Source organism: Bos javanicus, chromosome 18 (assembly GCF_032452875.1).
Source record: "Bos javanicus breed banteng chromosome 18, ARS-OSU_banteng_1.0, whole genome shotgun sequence".
NCBI lineage: Eukaryota > Metazoa > Chordata > Mammalia > Artiodactyla > Bovidae > Bos > Bos javanicus.
The window spans coordinates 44,356,948-44,377,259 of record NC_083885.1 but is presented as its reverse complement, the minus strand read 5'-3'; the positions used below and the strand labels follow the sequence as shown (position 1 = coordinate 44,377,259).

Here is a 20,312-nt window from a genome sequence, read left to right as displayed (position 1 = left end):
TTACATATGCTTGCTAAGTCACTTCACTCCTGTCTGACTCTTTGCAACCCTGTGGACTATTGCCCACCAAGCTCCTCTGTCTATGGGATTTTCCAGGCAAGAACACTGGCGTGGGTTGTCATTTCCTCCTCCCAGGGGATCTTCCCAACCCATCAAAACTGTGGATTCTTTACCACTGGCTACCTGGGAAGCCCCTGGTTGACATATACTCATGAGCAAAATGAATACAGTGTAAAAGGGCCCAACTCTCCACAGCAACTCTTTACCTAGACCAAGAAGGCTCAGTATGTGGGACTAGGGCTACTCAAGGTCCTTATTCAGTGGTCAAGCCAAGTCACAAGTGTGGGGGCAGTGGCTCCAGAGTAATCCACACCAGAGTACCTTTTTGTGGCTGCCTCGGTGGATCAGAAACAAAGCGCTACAGCTAGGTGTATAATTTATAAAATACCCTTTATTTATTCTATGGAACACAGTCAAGTGGGAGCTTCGGGAAAAAAAAAAATTTTTTAAAGATAATAGTGTTGTGACCTGGTTTTGAGCCCCATTGATCAGGCAGTGGCCAACATCTCCTGCTGTGGCTTTGACAAATTCTCTCCTGCACAGGCAGAGAGGTCTGGTGGGAAACAGGGAAGTGTTGGCACAGTCATCTGTCCAGTTGCTTATAATCAAGAATAATTTATGAAGAGCAGAAGTAACATTTATACTGCTGGTTTGTGATCAAGAGATGACTTACAATCTAGTGTATTCATTCCAGGAAGTATAAGTGTTTTTACTTATTGTTTATGGGGACTTTCTTAGAATTTTAGCATTTCTTTGGGAACACAGTATTTCTCTACCAATTTAGAAATTCCCTAGATTATATAAAATCAAACTTCCTGGTTTGACTTAATTAGTAAGGAAATAATTAAGAGTAACATTCAGTAAGGTAGTTACTCTTTTTATTTATTTTTTTAGCACAATGGTTTAATCAAAGATGGTTTGCTTGAAAATGTTAGGGGATCTCCACCAATGGGCAACTATGCTGGCTATCATGCCAGAAAAAACCATAAACGCACGCGCCACTGAGCTGTTTTCACCAGACTTCCTTTCTAATAAACACAACACTTCTTCCTCCTCTCAGATGTGAACCTCAGAAGCCAAAATGCCCATGTGCCAACTGTAGGCATGTTGCTGAGCAAAGAAGGCTGGCAAATCTGTCCAGCAAATTCACTCTATGGTGGGATGGCAACAGCTTTGTGGCCTTGGAGGAGTGGCTGTGCATGCCCTCCAGGCAGTACGAGGTTGGTGGCCCCTAGCAGCAGGGGAAAAGTTCCTTGCTTAGTTAGAACATAAGAACTTTGAGGGAAAATACAAACGGGCTCATTAAAAGTGGACGTCTTGTGAATACGTTCCAACTCCTCCCCCTGCAACCCCCCGACCTAGGGGGACCTGCAGCTCCCTATGCTTTCGCTGGCTGCATGTCCCCAGGCTGACCTGGGCCAGGGACTGCCACATTCTCCTACCGCTCTGTGGTGCTCCAAAGAGGACGTCAACCCTCAACCAAAAAAACCAGAGGGAAAAATCACAAACGCTGAAAACTGGGTTCAAAAGCTCCCCCGGACACCTTTGGTCTGCCTTCCCCCAGCTTGTATCTGGTTAGGGGCTGTGAATCAGAATTCAGAAACTGTGCTGCCCAGAGGGGACAAGGTACAGCCGTGAGGAAACACCCCAAAGCAATAAATAACAGCCAGCTCGGGACCCTTGTCCCTGCCCCTCCCCCAACTTCCACCGCTGGTTTTTCCTCCCTGGAACCCAAGGAATCTCATCCTCAAACCTCCCTGCTGGGCACGGAATGCTGGAATCTGGTTTCCCGCTTTGGCACAGGACGGAGCCTCAGTCTTTCGCTTTATAGCATCATTTATGGCATGAACTAGGAACATAATGTGTTTACACAAACACACGACAATTGTACATCAGCATCTTTACAATATTAAAGGAATCATATACAAGTCTACAGGCATCGTACAAGGGGTGGGGCCGGCCGGGACGCCCCACCCGCCCAGCAGTTCTCTGCGGTTTCTCCACCCCCTGGGGAAGAGCCATCTGGGGAGGGGAAGTGTGACAAGACAGGGGGTATCCATCTTTGGGCCTGTCATCTGGGAGGCAGCAGGTCTGCGAGGACTCCAGCAGGCAGTCCTCGTTGGAATCTGGGGCCAAGAACCCAAGGTCTGACTGTGTCCAGGTCTTACTGGCAGACTAGTGTAACCAAAGTTTAATTAAAAATTCAGTATGCAGGTGAGTGTGGGAAAATCAGAGTGGAGGACGGCTTCCTGAGCTGGGGACCCAGAGGATGCTGCTGACAGATGGGCTCCTCCACCATGGGGCCCATTCCTGAGGTAAGGATGCAGCGTGGCCCCGGTGCTGATCCCGACGGGGAGTGACTCCTCTCAGAGCCCGTGAGGGTGCACACAGATAGAAACCAAAGCCCCCGGGCATGAGTAGGTCAAGTGACGCTCAAGTGTGGCCTGTGCCCCAAGCGGCAGCAAAGACAGGGTCTCGAATGGTCCCAGAGTGGTCCCTCCCCCACGCCCATACCACCCTCCTCCCAGCAGCCCCACCCCGTGGGGCCGTGTTTCAGCCCCGATGGCACTGCCATGCCTGCCCTCTGTCCCTAGAGCAGGGACCAGGAGTCTCCAAGTCCTGTTCTGCAGGAACCCGGGCAGAGGGTCCCGCAGCTCTTCCACCGCCCCCACACAGACGTGCTGCCGTGTCCCACTGAGCTGAGCACCAGATAAAGAAGCAGGGGTCCTTGTCGGCCTCTCTGACTTGTGCACTGACAGTTACTTCCGTCTTAAATACTGTAGAAAAATAAGCCATCTCTGACGCAAGAGACCCACTGGAGTCTGCCGCATGGAGAAAGACGGACAGCTCCTCTGGAGTGGACCGGGGAGGCCTCTGCTGACCCTGCCTCTGCACATACAGAGCCTCCAGGGTGCTGTACCAGGCTGGGAGCCCAGGGGCCCAGATGACTGGTGGCGGAGTTCCCCCCTCGGCATCTTTGGGTCACATCCACGGTCCTCTGGTGGGCATGCCTCCAGCATCCCACATTCTGTTATGATGCCCTGGGCCTTGGGGCTCCCCAGGCGGTCTCTGGACCCTCCGGCCCCACCCTCAGTCTCATGCCCACTGCTAAGCAGGCGTAGGCAGAACTCCCCAGCACTGTTTCCAGGTCCCTGGGGGTGTCCCTAGGGCCAAGGGGCCTCAGGTGGACACTGAGGCAGGGCCTAGTCCAGGGGCTCCTGCTTTATTCGGACGGCAGTGGGGGTGGGCTGTGGTCGCCGCTCCTCCCGACAAAGCACATACTCGCTGAACTGGGAGGAGTCCACGCCCCCCCCGCAGGATGCAGCCACGCTGAAACCCCTCTGGAAGAGCCTCTCCAGGACCTGCCAGGGAAGAAACAGGGGTCAGCAAAGCCCAGCCGCAACAGTCTGCCCCCCCGGGCCTGGTAGGCAGGTGGGCACTTGCCAGACCCCTTCTCCTGACAGGGGTCTGGGCACAGCCACCAGCGGGGCAGCCACAGAAGGGCCAGGGCCCCTTAAGAGATAAAACCTGGATGGGTGCCATCCCACTGCCCTCGGGGGTCCACAACCTTGACTGGGCCCCTCTCCCCCAGACACATGGTCCTGGGTCCCCCTCCCCCACTGAGGCCCCAGCAACAGAGACCCGGCCCCTGGCCTCGGGGCAGCCACCTGCTTCCCTGAGCTGGGAATCCCAGATGGTTTGAGGCCTGGGGCCTGATCAGCTCAAGGGAGCTCGCGGTGGAGAGGAGTTCTCTCCCATCTCTGCAGGTCTCCATGTCCACGTGGGTTTGTGCCTCTGTGAGAGGGAGGCTCAGTCACTGTGTCTGACACCCGTGTCCTGCAACTAACTAGCAAGTTCTGAAGGACAGCCTACAGTTTTCCCTACCAAGTGCGCTCTGCCCCAACCAAGCCTGAAGCAGGAGTCTGCTCTTGGGTCTGGAAGAGCCTGCGGAAAATAGGCCCCCACTCCATCTGGGGCTCTCCAACTGTTAGACCCATGTGGGGAAAACCAGTCTAGAAATGCTCTGGGAAGCTGTGCCGTGGGTGCTGGTGGCCCCAGGTCAGCATGATGAGGAAGGGGGCTCCAAACCGCCCCCACTCTCAGCCTCTGACCTGCTGCTCCTACTGCCTGGGTTTAATTTGAAGCCAAAGTCAGACTCTGGGTGTCAAATGAAGCACACTTTGTTGAAAATACTCTAGGCCATTTTTATAGAACATCCTTTTGGAAAAAAAAAAAAAAGCACAGATCAATTTTTTTAAGTCCATCCCCCAGGCGCCATCATTTAATTATGAGCGGGACATAAATTATGCATCGACACATTGTTGCCTTTTCTGTAAGATGGCACGGAGGGCCTCGCCATCCCAGGGACCCGGCCTCCCCCCGCCACCAGTCTCCCTCTGCCGCTGCCCCAGGGCTTCAGGGAGGCAGTGGGGGAGGAGGCAGGGGCTGTCCGGCCCTCACCTGCACCGAGTTGAGCCGGCAGTAGCCGTTGAGCGGGAAGCGGATGACGTGCGTGGGGTCCTGGTTCCAACCAGCGTTGACCGAGTTGCACATGACGTCCCCGGTCTCGGGGAAGACCTCCTCGATGAGGGCCTTCTCTCCGCTGAGCGCGATCCGCTCGCCCAGGTCCGGCGTGACCCGCACCACCAGGCAGTCGCAGGCCCGGCTGCGGCGCCGCTGCTCCTGCTCCTGCTGCCAGCGCTCCAGCTCGCGCACCATGGGCTGTAGCTGGTAATAGCGCGCCTCCTCGTACAGCAGGCTGAAGTCCTGCAGGCATGTGCATACGGTGGGGGCGGTGGGGGTCCGCCCTTCGGGCTCCGGAGCTCCGCGCCCCCATCCCGCTCAAAGTCCAGGGGAATTGTGCCCCCATCCCCACCCCCAGCACAATGTGGGCTTGGATGGTTGTCCCCATTGTACAGATGGGGAAAGTGAGGCTCCGGTGAGAGTGTGCCCCCCAAAATCTCTGGCCTCCGCCCAACGGCAGTGGCTGGTGTGCACCTGTCCCAGACCCCATAAGCCCTTCCATCGGGCCCCAAAGCCACGGGAGCAGCTTTATCCCCCTCCCCCGAAGCAGAGAGAAGTTTCTAGAAAGACCTGGAGGCTAGATTAGAGGAGCCTGAGGCTGTGTGGATGGTTGGGGACCCGCTGCCTTCCCTGAGAGGACAGGCTGGGGTGGGCACAAGGCAGCCCCGGCCTCCCTCCCTGGAGATGCTCACTGTCCTACAGGGAGGAGAAAGGGACCTGCCTGGGTTGGATTTTCAGCAGCAGCAGCATCTACCAGACCTTTTCTGAGCCTTAGTTTCCTCATCTACAAAATGGATGTTATCACGCAGCTCAAAGAGTGGGTGAAGCTTAAAGGTCAGCAAGGTTGCTCCCTGCCTTCGCCAGCAGTGTGAGGAGGTGTCTGGGGGGGGCCCCACCTCTCACCAGCAGCTCAACCCCGGGCTGGCGGGCTCACACCGACCTCCCCTCAAGGCCCTGACATTGGTCCCCTGCCCCTTCAAACACATGTCCACCCACACCCACCCTAGCCCTGAGCAGCTGATGACCCATGACCAGACCACTCGGCTCAAGTCCCGCTGGTGAGCCTGAGGAGCCCTGGGGGCAGGCAAGGAAGCCCAATCCCCAAAGCTGGGCCCACACCGCTGGCCCTAAGTCCCTCTGCTTGCTGACTGACCCTAGCCTTCAGAGTCACCCCAGGCCTGCCATCAGTCAAGAGCCTATCCTGTCAAGAACCACAAGAGTTCATCACAGCTTCATGCCGGGCCCCTGTTCTCATCCACTAGAGGTTTTAAATGATATCTGCAAACCAGCAACCCCCACATCCTTCCTCAATTCCTCCAGAATACCTCCCCCAGACACCCCACCAGTTCTTCCAAATAGGCGTGGAATGCTTCAGCCTGTTCTACCCTGGGCCTCCACACATCCACTCAGGGCTCAAGCTGTAGGTCAGGGGAATCCCCAAGCCCCCTGACCCCCGCTATCCACACTGTGGCTTTTGCATCTTTTTCCCAAATGTGAATCTAATCGACCACTTTGTTCCACCTTCGCTGCCTCCACCTTCCTGCTCCCTCCACATCCTTCACACAACAGATCTGAGGGTCCTGCCCCTACTCACCCTCCCTCTGCATTCAGGGCAAAACACCCAGAGTGCAAGGACCGAGGACCGGACACAGTCTGCAGCCTCTTCCTGCTCTTCCCCTCCCAGTTCACACAGCCCCAGGCTGCCACCTATCTAGCTCCCTACCCTCGCTGCTCCTCACCCCCAAGACCCTCATACCCTTCTGCCTCTGTTTCTCCATCATCACCCAGAGAAACACCCTTCTCTCCAAACCCACCCAGGCCAGCTTCCCCGTGGTTCCCTCTCACCGTACTTCCTGTTTCTCTGCCCCTGTGGAATTTAAGTGGTTTTCTGTTCAACATCTATCATCCCATAAACTATAACCACTGTGAACACAGGACCTATGTCTGCCTCTCCCCACTGCATTTTTAGCCTGAGTTCAGTTGCTGGCATCGTTGGGTCCTCTGGGTGCCAGAAGGAAGGACATTTGCTGGTTGGAGCTGGGGTAGCCCCAGCCTGGATTTCCTGCCTCTGGGATCCCTGAGCCACAGAGGAGTCCAACCCTGGAGGCAGGACTCTCAGAACCAGGTTGGCTGCTGCAGACAGGCTCATCCCAGGACCGGGGGGTGAGAACTTTTGTTTAAAGTTCTTTTTGGTGTGGATCAGGGTGTTCCCTCTGCCAAGTGCCGACAAGGACCAGCTTTGGGAACCTCTAACTCCTGTAACTCCAGCACAAGACGGTCCTTCAGCATACAACTGGGGTAAGCGCTTGCTGTCGCTGCTTAATTGTTGTTACACCCTGATAAATAAGCTAAAAATGTGAGAAAACAAAATTAGTTTAGAAAAACTGATTTAGCCCTCGGCTCCATCGTTTAAGTTTTTATGGTTGCCATGACAACCATGGGTCCGCTTATTAAGTCACAGCGTCCCCTGTGTAATGCCACCGCACAGGCTGTGCCGGGGAGCCGCAGGCTGCGGACTTACCTTGAAGTCATCAGGAAGCAGCAGTTTGGATGTCCGCAGGAAGCTCAAGACGTAGCGGAAAATCTCCCCATCCCGGTCGATGAAATAGTGTTGCTTCAAACTGTCCAGGACAATGGGCTCGGTGCCATTGAAGAGGCGGCTTATTCTGGGAGAGATGGAAGGTGGGATGCGGGATGGAAGGGCTGGTCTACTGCCCCGCCCCCCACTCCTTAGAGCCCACCCTGCTGGATGGGTGAGAGGCATTACATGAGTGATTCTGGGACTACACCAGGCCTGAAAAGGACGTGTGCACACACCGGTGGCAGCCAGGACACCAGCGTGGCAACTAGCACATGCAAACGCCCCATCTACACTCACAAGCCATAGGCAGAGGGAGTCACACCCAGCTCTACACCCCTGTCCGCTGACACAGGTGACAGGCCTGTAAAACTACAGTGAGACAGACACCTTGTCCCATGTGCACAAACCCTTGCCCAACAGACCCGCCCAGAAAACCCCCACCAACCATCAGATACCCCAGCCCGCAGCCACACACCTGGTGAAGACGTGTAAACCAGCCAAGACACTCCTGGGTCACACGCCTCACCCAACCTGCATGAACAAGCATTGGACACAACACACCCAGCAACAGGCACAGGGTCACACGGTCTCCGCCCTCGAGCACACCGACCACAGGCAGAACCAGACACATCCTGGCGAGGGACACACCAACAACATGAGTCCACCAGAGAGACAGCTATGCGCACTCAACAAACTTACAAATGATCCACCTACAGCTTCGGCTCAGAGCAGACCAGAGGGACGGCACATGTGGGTGCAGTCACAGGGCACAGACACCCACAGTCCAGTGTGTGCACACCTACTACAGCATGTGACACCTGCCACAGGGTGTGCACACCAGTGAGGGGGGGACTGGGAGGGAGGCAGCTCCCAGCACCCCATCCTCTGAAGGGTGCTGGTTCTGACGGAAGCATAGGACCTGAAGGACGCTCTTGGGGAGCCCCGATGCCTGGCCCCCTCCACTTCCGGGCGGAGGAACCAGGCCTCCCCACTGCCCAGGGCGGCAGGCTCTGGTTTGGCTCACGTCCCCTGCAGACCTCCCCAGTGGGGAGGGTTAGGATCCCCTGAAGAGGGGTGGGGGACATCAAGAGCTTGACTTGGGAATAGGAGGGAGGTTGGCAGGGTTTCCCCAGGGACACCACCTCGGCAGGCAGGCCACACACACGCCCCCAGATGGACTCAGCATAGCCTGGGAGAAGGGTGGCTGGATCCCGGCCCCAGGCCTCCCAGCTCAGTCTGGACAATTCAAGGCTCAGCTCCCTCAGTCTCTACCTGCAGCGGCAAGGACCTCCAGGAAAGTTCCCGTCTCCCTCGGCAGCCCATCCCACCCTCCGCTCCAAGTCACCGCTCTCAGGCTGTCTCACCCCTGCCACCCAGGGCAACGAGCTGGGTAGAAGCTGAGGGGTCACAGCACCCACAGCCTCTCTAGGGGCCTCCCACCAACAGTGTCTGCTCTGCTGGCCTGGCACACTCATCAGCCAGGAGGTTGAGTGACTAACCCCTTTTCACTGTGGGCACATGGCCCAGTAGGGCTGTATATAAGTCAAAGCTGCCTCATAGATGAGTGTGAGCGGGTCAGAACCCATGGAGAGGTGTGGAGCAGCCTGAGTCTGTGAAACCAGGGCTGCGGTCACCCAGATACAACTCATCTCAGAGTTCCGAAAGCCATGGAGCCCTCTTGGCCTCCCCAGGCCTGGTAACAATGACACTGGGGGACCCTCCCCTGCTGGCAAGCTCTGCGGGCTCCATGCCTATTCTAGGTGTTAAACTCCCCAGACCTAACCTCAGCAGAGCACGGGCATCCAGATGTCAGAAAGAAGGCCACCTAGCATGCCTGGACAGACGGGACGGAGTGAGGCTGTCAGGCACCACGGGCAGTCATCAGCAGACCACAGAGGGACCTCATGTGGCACCGGCAGGAAGACGGAAGAGCCACGTCTACAGGTCAGCCTCCCCACGGAACTTTCTCCAGGCTTCCTGGTTGAGCTCAAGCGTTCTGTGCAACAAGCAATATTTCCAGGCCCTTTGTGTTGCAAACCCCTCAGACCATCCTGGTGGTCTAGGGGACTCCTGGTCCACCACATTCCAGGGCTGCCTGGGTTCTAGGTCGTCTTAAGGGTCCAAGGCTAGAAGGCTCTCAGTCTGTCTTATCTTGGGACTGGCTGGTTCTAGGTCTTTCCATGGTTCAGCGTCTCTTCCCAGCCTAAGGCCTCTCGTGCCCTCAGGGTCTGAAACTATCAGAGAGGTGTGCAGCCTGAGGGAAGGTTAGGGCAGTCACCTCAAAGGCACCCACTGACCCTTGTGAGGTCTTAGAGAGCCTGTTCCTACCCCGGGCCACCCTCCAAGGGAGGCTGTAAGTTTGGGGTACTGACTTCAGACGGTGTATAAGGAATAAGCTGGCCAGTTCTGACCCCAGCTGATAGGGGTCACCTTCTTTTCTCTTCTTTCTTTTTTTTAAGTTTTGGCTCTAATTTCCTGGATGTTTCAGTGGTTACACCTAGGTTTACTTCCTAGGTTCCTGGACCTTGGTGGCCTCCCACAGCCAGGATGGACACCAGCAAGGGGCTGAGATGCAGGAGCTAAGTGATGTCCGGCAAGCGTGAGGCAGACACAGGAGTCCACTCCCAGTCCTGGGCAGCTGGGCTGGGCGGGTTCCGGGCGAGGACCTTTGGCCATCCTGGGCTGACTAGCACCCATGGGGGCTCCCTGCTATGGAGCTGCCCTGACCAACCAAGAACGACAGCCCAGGCCTAGCTCTGTGGGCACAGGGTCCGAAGGGGTGAAGGCACAAGCCCCCTTATCTCACAGCATTGCCCAGGGTGGGACTTGACATCCAGAACAAGCCCCCTCCCCCGGTGACCTTAACACAATCCTCTATTTCCAGGTGACTTATACCTCAGTGACCCTGGGTGAGCCACTGATCATTTTTTCCAGAATTACTGAAAAACTGTTTTGTTTTAATTTTAACATTCACTCAAAGAAGGAAGAGAGACATCTGAAGGGCTCCAGCCAGCACAGCTGCCCAATGCACATGTCAGGCCTGGCCTGACCCACTGTCCTGACTGTCCTACAAGTCATTCCACCTCCATGACCTCTAGGCCAGAGCTTCCGTCTCAGGAGCACCTCTCCTGTGGGCCAGGCCAGGCAGAGCCATCCAGGCAGAACAGCAGATTTATCCTGAGGTTCAGCCCTGGGGAAAAATGCAGACTGCCACCCCCTCTGGGCCCATCCTGGTGGCCCGAGGGTCCCACAGGTCATGGGACCACTGAGGCAGCCTGGCCAGGGGGCCTGCCCCAAAGCAGGATGTGGGGTGGCGGCGGGGGGGGGGGGGGGGGGGGGGGGCAGTTTGGACAGCTAGGAGGGGAGGACCACCCCGCCTGCCAAGCTCTAGGCAGCAGCCTGGAGGCAGAATGAGGAGGCTGGTCCTTCCAGGCCTGGGCTGTGATTACTCCAGAAAGGCAAGTGTCTGATTTCCAGAAACACTTTTCAGAGAGGTGGTGGGCAAGGGTTTTATGAATGTCACTCGCAAATGTCAGCTGATTAAGGGATGATCTATCTCAAACAACGCGTGAATGCCGCAGAAGGCAAAATTGAAATGAAATAAGCAGAATCCATCTCCCATCCTAGACAGGGCCCTGCCGGTTAGTGTCAGACTCTGGCAAGTTAGCGCCAGGCCAACATAGCCGACGTGGCCTCCTGGCTGCTGCCCCCCAAGGTCCCCAGGTCACAAGTGCCCCAGGCCTAGCCTCTGTCTGCGGAGGGGGAGAGCTCCAACCACACCTGCACCCCACACCCCTATTCTGAACCAGACGCTGCATCGGCCTCCAGCAGTCCCTCCTCCAGGGCACCCCCTTGGCCTCCAATGCGCTCTCTATGCAGCCACCTCCACACACTACAAATCCTTCCTCCATAAGCAACCACACGAGCGACAAGGCGGCTAGATCAGAAAGCTTCCCAGAGACATCCCTCGGCATCTGGGGGATTAATTAACTCCTCTTTTTATTTTAAATGTCTAAAACAGAGGTGATGCCCGCAGGCGTGGCCCTCCCGCTGCCAGGCCTTGGCGGTGGCCACCTTTCGGTACCCAGAACAGGCGGTCCCGGGCTCAGCCAGCAGCATGCAGCATCACCTCCCGGAGCTGCTCAGAGACCCATCCCACCTCCAGTCAGCCCTGCTGTTACATGCCAACGGAGAAACCTAGGAGAGAAATGCCCGACAGGCAAGAGCAGGGCAGTGCCTGGAGCCCCCACAGGCTCAGGAATCAGGGGCACCAGGGAGCCAGGCAGAGGGTAAAGCTCCTTGGTCAGAGATCCTTCATCTGCTGATGGTGCTATGTGGCTCATGCTTGTCCATAGCTGTGGATATCCCCGGACATCCTGGAATTCTTAGCCAGTCACTGCCACCCACCCCCTCCCAACTCCAAAGGAGCCTGCTGCTAGCCCTGAGGGTCCAGCAGTAGCCACTCAAACAAAGATGACAAATCGCAGCTGCCCCCACCCCCATCCTTGAACTTATGCACTATCCTAGTCGTTAAGACTTGGAAATAGGATGAACTACTTCTCCCCCAGATGATCCCAAGAAGTACACTGCATGGCTCAGAACCAGTCTCCTGCACAGGCCAGGTGTGAGTCACACACAAGAGGAACCTGAAGGATCATGAGGTTCTCCAGCCAGCTGCTGGCCAGCTTCGGGTGGGGCTGGCTCTGAAAAGTGGCCTCTGCCAGTGGGTCAGGAGCTCCACCAGTACCACCAGCTCAGGGCCACAAGTCCCTGTGCTGGGCAGCCATGGGCAGGCGGGGCTGGGAGCAGGGGGACCCTGGGGAGCCCCGTGTGTCGGCTGGCAGCAGGCTTCACATGTCTCCTATGGCCACCACACGCCCTGGTGCTGTGAGGGGCTCGGCTCTTACCTGGAGTCTGGGTACTTGGTGAGCGTGGCCAGGCTGCTGGTGTACATGTGGCCGCCCACGTCGATGTGCACGGGCGCATTGGACTTCGTGAGCTGGGCTGGCAGCGGGATCCCCTGGGCGGCCAGGGGAGACACAGGTGACCGGGTGAGAGACAACCGAGACATGCTTCCTCCCTCCTGGAGATGGAAACAAGGGGCACAACAAGGGTTTCTCCACGACGGAGCTAGGCACTCCCTTGATTGCCAATGTGATCACAGATCTAATCAGATCACTTCTGCTTGTGCCTGATCACATATTCGCCTGACAAATTATGGCCACCACTGTAATTAAGTGTATTTGCATCATTTTCTTCAAAGTACCAGAGGGGGAAAAAAAAGAAAGATGCTTATTAGCAATAAGAAATCAAGAAAAAAAATTTTTTTCAAGGTGTCAGCCTCCAGGGGCATAAAACAAACTGCAAAATTCTAATTAAAGGTCGCAGGCTTATGTGTTAGATGTGAAATATCCCCTGACAAACGAATCACCAATTTGTGAATTGGGATTCAGGGGTTTTTGCAAGTTTGTCTCAGTAACGAGACACCTCTAAATTAGTGACTTCCTCAGCACCTAAGGCGTTGAGTTTTATACATGTAGTAAATTTCACATCAAATTAAGAGCATTTTTGTTTCGAGAAAATACATAATCGTACAGCCAGTCAACAGCCATCTCTTGAGCACCACGGCTATGGCTGCAAGGAAGGACAGCCAGTGAGCAGGTGCTCAGGAAGAGGGCATAAAGGGGGCCACCAGCCCCTGACCCAGCCCACCCTGCCAGCTCTCACCGCCGTGCCAGTGCTGCCGTGGGCGTGAAGCGAGGACCCGCTCGGCCGCTCCTTGCGGTGAGGCATCTAGGCTTCCATCGCTGCCCAGAACATCTGTGGGGAGCACCGACAAAACCAAACACGACTTACTCCTCAATGGTCTTGGGTGCCGTGTCTCCCAGTCAAAGACGCTTATAATTGTCCTCTCTGAACATGCTTCCCAAGACCCCATGCCCTACCACAGAGATGGCAACTAGCCTGTCCCCACACCCCAAGGCAAGCCTCTGGGCCATCGGAGATTAGTTATACACACATGCATGCACACACATTCACTCACACACGTGTTCTCAGGGCAGCTCCATGTCTGCTAATTCAGCTAATGACAGTACTGAAACATATGCTCACCATTATTGCCCCCAAAATGTTTCAGAACAAATCCGATTTGCTTGGTATTTTGGTTTCGAGCCACATTACCAAGCGTGTCTCCTCTTGCTTCAGAGAGCACCCTGGGAACCACAGCTCGGAGAGGATCCCCCACCCTCCAGGGGCTGGAGAGCCCCACCACCGCTTTAAATACGGTCTCTGCAGTGTTAACATGCAGCCTGAGACTTGCTGGACCCAGAGAAGCCTCTTCCAGCAGGAGCCAGGGAAGAGCAAAAGTCACCAAGGAAGCCGCCGCTCCCTCTGTGGCTCCTTAGAGAGGAAAACTTGTCTTTGTTTGCCCAGCCTGCACCTCTGCAGCTTCTCCCCAGGCCCCCAGAAAGGTCTTGTCTGTGCCTAATATATTCCAGATCCCCTCGGGATCAAGCCCCAAGGCATTACAGAGATGGCCAGAAGGAGACAGCAGCTCAGCTAATGAACCCTCCTGCTTCTCCCTATGGTCACTCAGCGACTCTCCTCTGTGTCCCGGCCACCTGAAATTGTCCCACAGTCTCCAGAAGCTGCCTGAAGACATTCTGCAGACCCTACGTAGGAGGGTTGGAGAAGAGCAGTTTTAAGCAGACCCTTCCACTGACCTGGGGCTGGGGAAGGTGGACACAGGGAATATCACCCTCTCCCCTCCCCCCACTGGCTTCCCCACACCTAAAGCTGTACTTATCTCTTGCAGGTTTAACCCCACCCTCCCTCAAGGATTGACTTTGTGCCTTGAAATTCAACATCCAGTTTTCATACATGGACCAAGGTCGAATGAGAATCAAAGCCTGCAAATTTCAGTCTGGTCATTCTCCTAGGATTTGTTCTGCCCTCCGTGTGCTGGCAAGTTCTCTGACAGGAAACGGGGGTGGGGGTTGCCATTAGCAGACAGTGATGTTTAACTTACAGCCATCCAGGGTCGGCTGCTTTTGGCATTCCTGAGTTCCCTCAAGTTTCAAGAAAGAAAACCAGGTCACTTATCTCAAGTTCTGAGAAACCAAAACACATCTCAGGAATGGGTTCTCCTGCCCTGGGAGGCTCTGCTGGGGGGAGGAGTCAGAAGGAAAGCCGCACTGAGGATAAACTGCTGGAAGGAATTCCAATGGAAATTCTATCAAAGCGGACTTTGCCCTACTACCAGGACGCTGCTCGGAAGTGACATTTCACACCAAGTACCCATCAAAAAGCTGCTCCATCCTGTTCTCACCCAGCCTCTTTTCCATCGCAAGCACAACCTGATGTTCACGGCAAACCAGACACTCACCATTGGAAGCCCCAGGCTGTACGCCTTGTCGCGAACCTCCACTGCTCCCTCCGACAAACGCATCTGTGCTGGACAAGGACCCTTTCCCCGACACCACTGCTGAGGTCAGAAGCACAAAGTGGGTGCAGGAAGAGACACAAGTTCATTCTGCCAGCACCCGCATCAAACCCACGACCCATCCCCCGCGCGGCACGGCCCTCCCGAGGTCGGCCAAGACCGCCTGTTGCAGGGGCCTCGGCGGTACCGGGCTCCACGGCCCGGCCCGCGGGTTTCCAAACTGGCTGGTATTGACCCGTTTCTCCGAACTGAGGCGGGAGCCCCGGGTCCCACGCCCGCCCGCTGCCAAGCCCCGCCCGCCAGAGCAGAGGGAAGCGAGCAGAATGCCACGCTCATTTACACACAAAATGATTTTGTGTCCCATTGTGCTCGCAGTTGTTCAGCTCTCTGGGGGTGATTAAACTGGCTGAGCTGCGGCAGCTTGAGACGATTTCACTAAATCGCTTCTTCGTGAAGTCGCTTCTTTGCTAAGCTGTTATTTTAACCATAAAAGGTAAACAGAAGGCGCCTGGAGAACTCTCTTCAGCTCTGCGCCCAGGGCGCCAGCCCCGGGGCCAGAGAGCCGGGGGCCTGCCGAGTTGTCCAGGAGGTGGGCCAGAAGGGAGGCAGGCGGGCCACCTGGCGCGCGCCTGCCTTGCCGCGTAGCCCGCCGGCCGGTGTGAACTTCGGGGCGGCCGGAGCCGGCTGGGCCCAGGCCCGCGGCGCCGCGGGGCTGGGGTGGCCGCGGAACCCAAACCGCCTGGCAGGACCGGGAGGGTGTGCGGCAGGGGCGGGGCGGAAGACGAAGTTAAATCAAGAGGCAGGCACTTAGAGACCACAGATGGGAAGCTCGCCTAATTAAGGACGTAAAAGCGCTTTTGTTCTCAAAGTTTATTGTTGCCAGGGTTTAAAAAAAAATTAATTGAAACTAATGCTGTTATTCACTCGTGCAGTTAAATTCCTCCATGCACATTTGAGACACGGAGTGAAAACTTGAAGCTTATCTTTTTGCAGTCGGGGGTGGGGGCAACGGGAGGACGGAAACGCGCTCCAGCTACGGGGGAGGAGGGAGGCATTTGCGAGTGTGAGCGGTGCCCGCGTCCAGGTCAGGGGCTACCGCCGGGCAACAGGGATCCGGACGCGGCGATCGCGTCTCCGCGCGGCCCGCCTGGGGGCTCCAGACCCCGAGCGCTTGGAACGACCACCAGCGCGCCAGCCCCTCCCGCTCTGTCTCGGACTCGCGGGTGGGCGTCACGGGACGCACGTCCGTCCCGTTGGAGACTTTTCCTCGCTCTGATTTGGACACCAAGCCGGGCCCAGTCAGCCTGAAGCCCAGGCTGCGTGAGCCGGGTTTTGACCTCGGAAACTCGCTGGCCCTGCAGGGCGTTCGGCCCTGCACCGAGGCCCGAGTGCCGGGACCTGAGGAAACCCCCACCCCACGCCACCCCACCCCGCGCGGCAGGAAGCTCGCTGACCGCCAGTGAGGGGAGGGTCCACCCGGGGCGAGGGCCGGCCCACGTGGGCAATCCCCCACTCCAGCGCCAGGCCTTTGTGCTGGGTGCCCCCTCGCCGTCAGCCCCCGCCGCCCTGCACCCGGACAAAGCAGCCGCCCCCGCCCAGGTCCGAATCCCGGCCGGGCGACTTTCCGGGTATTGCAGCCACTTCGGGGACTGGGGTGCGCGTCGCTGAGTGGTGGCCGCCCGCGCGGTGCTTACCTCGGAGCCGGAGCGGCGGATCGGGCTCGGGTGCAGCCCCCGCCCCCCGCAGCCGCCGGTCTTGGGAGCCGGGCTCAGCCTCGCAGCCTGTGCTCGCTGCGCGGGTCGCTCCGGTCTCGTCCTGGAGTTACTTTCTCTCTCGCCCCCAACCCTCCCCCCACCCACCCCTCCCGCCCCGGCCCCCGCTTCGCGCGGCCCCTCGCGGCGCGGCGCGCCGGGGCCTCCCCTCCCCGCCCTCCCCTCGCCTCCTCCCCTCCTCGCGGCCGCCGCCGCCGCCTCCTCTTCGCGCCGCTCTCCGGCTGCCCTCCCGCCGCTCCCACCTCCTTTCCTCCCTCCTCTCTTCTCCAGCGGCCTTCTCCGACTGCTGGCGAGAAAACCAGCCCCCCACCTTAGCCTGTAGCCCGCGCCCCGTCTCGGCCGAGCCCGGACGCAAAGGGCAGCGATCCGGCTCAAAATTAACCCAGCGCGGCGAGCGCGAGCGGGAGCGCGCGGCGACTCCTGGCTCGGGGCTCGGCTGTGCCGCGGGGCAGAGGATTAGAGTCGCAATTAGCTCCGCGCGCCCGCGCCTGCCGCGCTCGGCGACAAAAATGCGCCGTTTCCCTTCCTTTAGCCGGGCGAGTACACCCGCCTCCCCCGGAGCCCGCGCCTTCCCGCCGGGGCCTCCGCCAGGACCCTCCCGGGAGCCGTGCGCCCAGGCCCCCGCGCCCTCCGCCGCCCAGCCCCCCGCCCCCCGCCGGCCAGCCACGCGGCGCCCAGGCCTCCTCCGGGCTCGGGAGGGGGCGGGGGAGAAGCTGATTTTAATCATTGTCATTTCATCTGATGTAATATTTCCCCGGGCGCTTTCAGCTGGGCATAAATTTTCGGCTCCCAAATAAGTAACACAGGGCACGTTTCTCACATTTCTTGACTCCTCGGTTACAAAGAGGAGAGCAGCCGCCGCCGCGGCGCCCGGGGGAAGGGGCGGGACTTGGGAAGAAAGTAGGCTGCGAGTCGGCCGGGGCAGGAGAGGAGCTGGGGGCCAGGGCCACCCCTCCCCCTCCCCGGCCGTCCTCCCTGAGTCCCTGCCCCGACTGCCCCTCTACCGGGGCGCAGCGCCGCGCGTGACGTCTGCGGACGCGCGGTCTGCCACCGCCGGGGAGGGGAGCACGGGGGGCGCCCGGCCGGCCGCCCGCGGCCAGACGCGCCATTTCCTTTCCGCGCGCGGCGCGATGGAGACGTCTACCGCCAAGACTCCTCGCGGCACCGAGGCCTGCGCTCCGGGCGTCCCCTCGATCCCCGGGTCGGCTGCCCCGTCCTCCTCTCCTACCTCCTCCTCCTCCCCTTCCTCTTTCTCCTGTTTCCCTTGCGCCCCGTCCGTCCCCCCGCCCCCACCCCCCTCCTCCTGGACCATTTCCCGGCTCCTAGGAAACGGAGCGCGGAGCCTCCGGTGCACTCCGCCCGGCCTGCACTGCGCCCCCGTCCGGCTCTCCCGGGACGCCCGGGCCAGAGCCAGGCTCGAGCTGGAGGACCGGTGCGCTCCGGCCCGGAGCGGCGCTGGGGCCCCCACCCCGAGCTCCAGCCGGATCTGGACGCCCTCTAGCGGCCTCACTCACAGGGGGCGCTCGGGGCGGCTCCGAACCCAGGCGGGGGAAGGTGGTGAGAGGAGGACCCGGTGGGGGCCTGCCTGCGTTGACCAGGGGACCTCGCGCGTGGAAAGAGCTCCTCTAACTTCTCCACGCGGGAATAAGCAGAAACTTCCCTCCAAGGGAAGGTTTTATTTATTTATTTATTTTAGAGCTCGAACTACAGGAGAAGGGGGAAATTTTCTCATTAAAGTTACATCCCTGCAGTTAGTTCAATTACTTGATATATGCAGAAGATGTTGTAAATTTATAGATTTAAATAGCTTACAAAGATGCCGCAGGCCCCATCAGTTAATTTCCTTAATTTATGGATTTTTAGCTGCTCCTAGAACAGAAAGGGGCCGTGGAAGTAGGTCAGGGATCTGTACAGCGGCTGCAGCACGGCCCAGGGGCTGCCCACCCTGCTCCCCACGCCCTGGCGCCCCCCAGACGTCTGGCTCCCAGCTCGGTCCTGACAGTACCACTCTTTGCTCTCTACATCTGGGCCAGGCCCTGCAGGTCTGCTTTGCTCCCTGGTGACTGCCCCAGTCTCTCCAGGGCTGCTGAAGGCTAAGGAGCAGCAAAGCCCGCATCTACACCCTTCCCTTCCGGCACTGAGGGATGGACCCAAATAAGAAGGGAAGCAAGCATCCAAATACTTGGACCTCCAGTGTCCTCACTTCAGTGCTGGCTGGGATCACAAATGGAGAAGGTCATGTGTAGATAAAACAAACCTTTTCAGCCTTTGAGTGCTTAGGGGGAAGGAGGAGGCATGAGGAAGTCAGGCTCCCTTTGCAGGAGCACCAGGGTGCAGGCTCAGTCATGTTCCACTCTTTGCAGCCCTGTGGACTGCAGCCCGCTGGGCTCCTCTGTCCATGGGACTTTCCAGGCAAGAATACTGGAGTGAGTTGCCATTTCCTCCTCCAAGGGATGTTCCCCACCCAGGGGTTGAACCCCAGCCTCCTGCATCTCCTGCACTGTCGGAGGATTCTTTACTGCTGAGACACCCTGGAAGGCCCATTGAGAAACACAGATCCACTGAAAACCTGCTTATCATGGGGCTGTCCCTGTGGCTCCCATCACCCCTCACCACTCTCCCCTCACCCCCAGGTGCCTGCTAGGGCTTCTTTGTTTTGTGTTCAATATGGGTGAATATATACATATAAATTAATACTTAGAAGATGGGTATAAACCAAACTGTTTTAGGAAGCCACATGGCGATGTGATTAGTATTGGTATTCATGATTTAACATTTCTTTTCCCACTAGATGAAGTTTCTAAGATTTGCAAGGTACATGTCAAGGACGGGTGTATAAATGGATTTTTATTTATTCACAACTCCAAGACTAATTGCTTCTCTTTGCCTCAAGGCCACGAGATTGGTTTTAATATGACACTTCAAAAGTATTCATGGGACTACAGAGATAGTAAGTGTCATTGTTAAAGAGACAGATCTCACCGTGGTACTGGTGACCCTGCAAAGAGGAGGTTCCATTTCATTTTAAATTCCTCGATGTTTTTTTAAGAGTTTCACTTTATACCAACTGTATTAAAAATGCACAATTTAATCGAAATAAGAACTGACCATTTTGGAAGACCTTTATTTCCTTAATATTGCTGGGAAATTTGTTTTCATATTCCTGAATCCTTTTATTAAAGAGCTGAACTTTATACGTGTCATTAAGAAGAGTAAGTTTGGGCCATAATTTATTCTCAAGTGTTTTAAAAGTTCCCGGCTAAATGTCAACCATCTTTTACATTGAGAGACTTGGACATGGGCTGTGATAGGCACTTAATGATCTGTGGTGTATAATGTAATGGTGAGGGTTTTTTTTTTTTAATTGAAGATGTATAATTAGAACTGAAAACATACTGAAACATCTTGTGAAATACATCTCGTTTCATTACTATAGTCCAAGAAATTGGATGTGAGTGATTGGACGAAATTGGATGTGAGTCTAATCAGAATGGAACTTGCTTTATCAGTAGATTTGACTAGCCCTTGAGCCCTTATGGTTTACATATTTTAAAAAGTGGGTTCAAACTTAAGCTTGCTTTGAGGTTGCTGTCCGTGAGTTCACACGAAGCTGATGCAGGTTGGGCCCTGCATCTAGGTGCTGTGGATAAGACAGTCTCTGGACATTTCAAAGTGGTTTCCAGTGTAATTTTGTATTTTGTTGCTGCTGTCTGCAGACTATATTTTAAGATGAAGACCTAAATAAGAAAATGAGGTCCCAGGGTCTGCTGAACTCAACCTTTTCAGAAAATCCATGACCAGATAGCAGATGAATAGGCTGTATGTAACACAGCGGCTGCTGTCTGAGAGGGGCGAGTGTGGGGTGAGGGGTATGGGGAAAAGCTGGGGTGTTGAGGCAAGGCTGTCTGCTTCCCCACCCCAGGCTGCCTGGGGT

General features: G+C 56.7%; 1 protein-coding gene across 4 annotated transcripts; it reads right to left on the bottom strand.

The window, feature by feature from the left end:
* Nucleotides 1-431: 431 nt before the first annotated feature.
* KCTD15 (potassium channel tetramerization domain containing 15) lies at nt 432-16,392 on the bottom strand. 4 transcript variants are annotated; one of them, XR_009730851.1, is made up of 8 exons: nt 16,301-16,389; nt 14,550-14,648; nt 12,893-12,985; nt 12,073-12,248; nt 7,106-7,250; nt 4,522-4,827; nt 4,173-4,278; nt 3,336-3,422 (listed from the first exon to the last, which is right to left on the bottom strand). XR_009730851.1 is itself a non-coding variant. In XM_061387922.1 (7 exons), exons 3-7 carry the CDS (start codon nt 12,956-12,958, stop codon nt 3,264-3,266), a joined length of 852 nt encoding a protein of 283 aa, XP_061243906.1. In that variant the 5' UTR covers nt 12,959-12,985; nt 14,550-14,645; nt 16,301-16,392; the 3' UTR covers nt 432-3,263. The 4 variants fall into 4 exon arrangements, 3 of the variants coding, with proteins under 3 accessions (XP_061243906.1, XP_061243905.1, XP_061243907.1); XM_061387922.1 differs by lacking the exon at nt 4,173-4,278 and having other exon boundaries at nt 432-3,422; nt 14,550-14,645; nt 16,301-16,392; XM_061387921.1 differs by lacking the exon at nt 4,173-4,278 and having other exon boundaries at nt 432-3,422.
* Nucleotides 16,393-20,312: the final 3,920 nt, after the last annotated feature.